The sequence below is a fragment of the Helianthus annuus genome, chromosome 9 (genome assembly GCF_002127325.2).
Source record: "Helianthus annuus cultivar XRQ/B chromosome 9, HanXRQr2.0-SUNRISE, whole genome shotgun sequence".
NCBI lineage: Eukaryota > Viridiplantae > Streptophyta > Magnoliopsida > Asterales > Asteraceae > Helianthus > Helianthus annuus.
Window position 1 is genome coordinate 101,551,624 of NC_035441.2, and position 5,054 is coordinate 101,556,677.

At 33.5% G+C, this 5,054-nt stretch overlaps 1 protein-coding gene across 17 annotated transcripts; it reads left to right on the plus strand.

Annotated features, from left to right (window-relative positions):
* The first annotated feature begins 776 nt into the window (after positions 1-776).
* On the plus strand, positions 777-4,464 carry LOC110870513. Of its 17 annotated transcripts, none has more exons than XM_035976874.1 (11): positions 778-1,191; positions 1,264-1,324; positions 1,426-1,525; positions 1,793-1,855; positions 1,964-2,112; positions 2,229-2,421; positions 2,520-2,629; positions 2,821-2,935; positions 3,393-3,541; positions 4,011-4,128; positions 4,200-4,464. In XM_035976874.1, exons 5-11 carry the CDS (start codon positions 2,110-2,112, stop codon positions 4,223-4,225), a joined length of 714 nt encoding a protein of 237 aa, XP_035832767.1. In that variant the 5' UTR covers positions 778-1,191; positions 1,264-1,324; positions 1,426-1,525; positions 1,793-1,855; positions 1,964-2,109; the 3' UTR covers positions 4,226-4,464. The 17 variants fall into 17 exon arrangements, 16 of the variants coding, with proteins under 16 accessions (XP_021975394.1, XP_021975389.1, XP_021975440.1 ...); XM_022119707.2 differs by having other exon boundaries at positions 1,426-1,505; XM_022119728.2 differs by having other exon boundaries at positions 1,426-1,505; positions 2,033-2,112.
* The last annotated feature ends 590 nt before the right edge of the window (positions 4,465-5,054 follow it).

Sequence of the window (5,054 nt, forward strand, 5' to 3'; positions counted from 1 at the left end):
AATTATTTGTTAAAATAATAAATATTTTAACTTAAATTATATATATTAAATTTTGGAATAATAGTTAAAATAATATATTTTAACTTGTTACTCTTTAAATATTTATTCATGTATATCCTTCCCAAGGATGAGTGTATTTGTATTCGTATTCTTATACTTATATATTTTTGCCAAGTTTCAATGGCGTATTCCGGTGTGTATCTATACGTACGAGAATACGTATTTTCTTGTAATTGTTAAGTATTCTTATACTAAATTTTGTATTAACTTTTCCGGAATAGTATCTTTAATAAAAATACATCAATATATATTTCCAAAATTTATTCTATAAAAAATATTACTTAGAAAAATTATTCATAATTTTTCCCTTGGCAAAAATATTTATAAATCTCATACAAGTCTCAAAAATAATATATTTCCAAGTCTAACTTTGAAAATATATATAAATCCATTTTTCATCCAAAAATAATATATTTCTTATTTAAGAAAATACATTTTCTCCCAATAATAATGTATTTCATGTTTGTTTGAGAAAATATATATTTTCTTCTAAAAATAATACATCTTCTAATAATTACAAGAAATATATATATATATATATATCTATACTACTTTATAAAGCATATAGGAAGGATAGAATGGTCTTTTGCCACTTTACAACCTTTTGAAGCTTATTGTACAACCTTTAAAGCACAAAGTGTTGAAAAATTGTTTTCAACACATACCCCGCTCATCTCATTTGGGCGGCCAAAGTTTTTCATTTAACTTTTGAAATCCCGCTCATCCCCACTTCCCCATACATCTGTCTTGTCTTTTCATTTCACAGTCTCTTCTTCCTTTTGATCTCTCTCCCTCTCAAAACCATCTGCATCTCTCATTTTTCTATAAACATGAACCCTAAAAGCACCAAAACAGAAACAAAGATTAACCAAAACACTGATAAAATAGCATGGACGGAAGATGCGATTAGGGTTTCACATATCTCATTCTTATCCGCCTCCGCCTCTCTCTCTCTCTCTCTCTCTCTCTCTCTCTCTCTCTTCCCCCTCACCCTCTCTCTAGCGACGATTCAAAAACTGCAAGCGATTGATGAAGATTTCACCAGATCCATTCTGATTCTGCTATCATCGGCGGCTATAGATGGTGGTTGTCTGGTTAGGTTAGCCATTTCGACTACTCGACATCCCTAAGGTAATTTTTTTTGTTGATTATGGTTATTTCCTTTGAAGATTTGATGAAGATTAAAACATGTGTTCACCACAGAACGATGGAGAAGAGGTGCAGCTGAGACAATAATGTTATAGTTTATGGGAATACGAACAAGGTAATTTTGTTCTGTCCAGTTTCTATTTTTTATAGTTTGTGTCATTTGATTTCCAGCTCTTCTAATGTACACTTCTAATGTAAACTGATGGTGGTGGACAGTTATGTTAACTAAGGTATTTGGTGGTTGTCATTCATTCATTGTGCATGCTTACTATGAAGGTATGTAATATTAGAAAAAGGTATGTAATATTAGAAGAAGGTATGTATGGATAATTAATATGTGTTCTTTTTTTTTTCTGTTTTTGGTTCCTTGACTTCCCTTCATATTATTAGAGTCAAGATCTTAAATGAAAAATTGGTTACAATGGAAAAAGATCTTATTAAATTTACTGATCCACTTTAACGAGATGCACAATGCATCCCAAACATGACGCATCCAGATGCTCCAATTGGAGGAGAAGATAGTTCAATAATTAGTAAAACAGTATCTGAGTTTAGAGCTAATGTTGGTTTTTTGATTTTGCAGGAGTATAATAAGACTAAACATCCACAACTTTTGTATAAAGCTAAGTTGTACAATCTTCTTCAGGTAGGAAGTATGTGTGGTTTGATAGTAATATAACAATGCAGATTTATATGTTTATCTTTTATTTCACTCAGAATGATATGATTTGTAATGTTTTATTTTCACTTGTAGGTGGTATACCTTCCATAAAATGGTCCGGTGTAGATGCAGAGGATAATGTTTTAATTATTGATTTGCTAGGACCGAGTCTTGAGGATCTGTTTGTGTATTGTGGGAGGAACTTTCAATTGAAAACAGTCTTGATGTTGGCTGATTAAATGGTAAGTTGTGTATTAAATGGTAAGTTGCTGATTAAATGGTAAGTTGTGTATTAAATGGAACTTTCAATTGAAAACAGTCTCGATGTTGGCTAATTAAACAGTCTTGATGTGTGCAGGCCAGGCATCAAGAGGAAAAGAAGAAAGAGGAAGAAGCAAAAGCGATAGCATTGGAAGCCGAAAAAGCTGCAAAAGAAGCACCTGAAATGGCGGCTACGGAAAGTCAAAGAAACGCTGCTGAGGCTTTGACTGCTTCACAAGGAGCGGTTTCTACGGAATCCGGTTCTGGTAGACTCAATAAAGCACCCGAAGGTGAATCTATATCTATTAGCCAATATTATTTGATAATAAATCACCGTACAATATGTTAGTCTTTCTTCTCACTTTACGAGTGGTTGAGTTGATGGCAGGAAATGTCCTCAAGGGTGCTGAGAGTGCTTTAAAAATGGAAGAAAGTAGGCTGCAAATATATAAAGAAGTGGTTGGAAAAGGTTTTGCTTCGGAAATGGATTCTAATCGAGTAAGTCATGAGTGACATGCTTTAAAATTCCATCATATGCACCAAAAGATTTGGTTTGAATTCTAAGGTCATTTAATGGTTAACAATATGATTACTAATGGGTCAAATGGGTTAACTTTAAAATCTTAGTCAAAATTGAAACGAGTCAGGTTGATAAAAGTGACCCGAAGTACCTTTACATGTCTTTGTAGCTTTGGCAACACGTTTTGGGTTTTCATATGCCCATAAGCGAGTGCAGCCACAACACCGTAGCCAGCGCAACCTCAGCGAACGCAGCCGCAATGAGGAATTATACTATTTTCCAAGGTTTGGTTTTTTTAAACTGTATATTTATTTAATCATTATGCTTAAAAAATCAGTGTTATTTTCTATTCACAACATTGGAAAGGAGGACATAGTCTATTGTTAGGCCAAATAATGCTACAGAATGTTGGCCAAACAGGTAAGATCGATTTGCAATTTTACGAGCCAAACCAGCTCTGTTAGTCCACTTCGCCAAACCAATTAAGCTGACCAAGAATGGTTTGGTTTGGGTGGAATTTTGTTTTCTTTTGTTCACAACGTTGATTTTGTCAAACTTTAACTTCTGGTTTTACTTCATATTCTTGTAACTCGATTACTTTCTTCTTCAAATTATCAAGTAAAGCTTCTATTAACCATCTATCGTTGTTTTACTTGGTTATGAATCTGACTTAATTGACCCGTTTCTATTTGAGTGACCGCGATATTGCTCTGACTGATGGTTTATGCAATTGCTATGAAGGTGCTGAGTCAAAGAATGGTCATTTGAAGAAGTTGGAGAATGCTAAAGAGAGGCTGCATCTTTCCAGGCATTTTTGTTGGACTTTGAAAGACTTTGTGTCGCCTTTGCTGGTTGCTCTGGAGTTCTTCATGTTGCCTCCCCTGGTCCTGGTAACAAGTAACTAGCTTTGTTGTTTTCTCCAAATACGAGTCTATGAATTATTGGGTAAGCTTTGTATCAGTAAGCATAGAGGTGGGAATGTGGCCAAAGTCATTTTCGTATGAGTTGTGTCAGGTTGAGGTTGAGCCGAAAGTCCGAAACACCTTTCGTCCAACAAAGTCAAATGCATTTTTTCTTTTCTTTTTCGTTTTTATTAATGTGTTATATGTGGTTATGATAATTGCATTATTAAAATAAATAAACAACTTTTTATAAAATAATTCATAAAGTTTTTGTTTAATACATTAAACATACACTTTGGGAGATCTTCAACCTGCTCAACCCATGGACTTTTAATCTGTATTATGTTGTGTAGAGGGGAAGGTATGGTGTCTCTTTAGTCTGATTTTGATGGGTGAGGTATTGTATATATATATATATATATATAATATAATTATTAATAATCATGCATTTTGGTAGATAGCGTCATTGACCTTGATAAAAGATTCAGAACGGCTTGTTCTGCTAAAGGAAATTGGTGGTATTCGAGTTCATGAAGAGCGCCATCGCGAAAGCTTGAAAATCATGCAAGAAACTGGCAAGTGATTGTTAAGTTAGTTCTTTCTAGCATTTGGTGAATCCTTTCTTATACTTTTTTTATAATATTAGAATATAAGGAAATCACTTCATTTTGAGTTCTATCCGATTCAGCGATGCCGTTCCGTTCCTATGGAGATTCTTTGCTCAAGTTCTTGATGTTTTAGATATAGTGGTATGATTTATTGTTCGAACCATTTAATATTTCTCAACTATGGGAATGTTTTGATTGTTTATACGGTTCGAACCGTTTGTAGCCGAAAGTTATTGATCCGGACTCTTGACAATCATTATGAACTTGAAAAGGTGGGTTTATGTCTACTTATGATTTTGCTTACCTGTGTGTTTTAAACTACTTTTGATTTGTTAGATAGTGAATGTCAGTCACCTATGAAGAACTTTTGATTTGTTAGATAGTGAATGGAACAAATTTCAATCACCTATGACTGGACAATAATGCATCATATACCACTCACTTGTTTCCAGTTTGTGTTCATTTTCATGGAATACATGGTGGCGTACAGACCTTAACAGAAGGTTAAGATGAACTTTAGAATTTAGATGATAGGATCTGAGTATTTAGCACTGTTCGTTTCCCAAATAAACATAATATGATTTATAATGAACTAGCATACAATGTGATCGTGTATCGGTTCTTTCCCAAATACACGTAGGTGTGCTAATTTTTTTCTCTACATTCCTATATATTATTTAGTAATACCTTCCGTTCGTTAACTTTCATTTATTCTTTTCACAATTTTAGTAATAACTTGAGTCAACTTCGAATTCATTCCCATTAGCTACGATTGACAATGGGGGCTACTAAACGTATCCCCTCTTGTTACTTTTCATACCCCCTTTCCATAAAATCACATTTAAAGTTATCATATTTACCCTCTATACATGTCATCATTTTTTAAAAGTATT

Coding starts and splice junctions, on each gene's coding strand:
- LOC110870513 (XM_022119702.2), top strand. Junction 3,542..4,010: donor TGTTGCCTCCCCTGGTCCTG/GTAACAAGTAAC, acceptor GCATTTTGGTAG/ATAGCGTCATTGACCTTGAT. Junction 4,129..4,199: donor GAAAATCATGCAAGAAACTG/GCAAGTGATTGT, acceptor TTATAATATTAG/AATATAAGGAAATCACTTCA.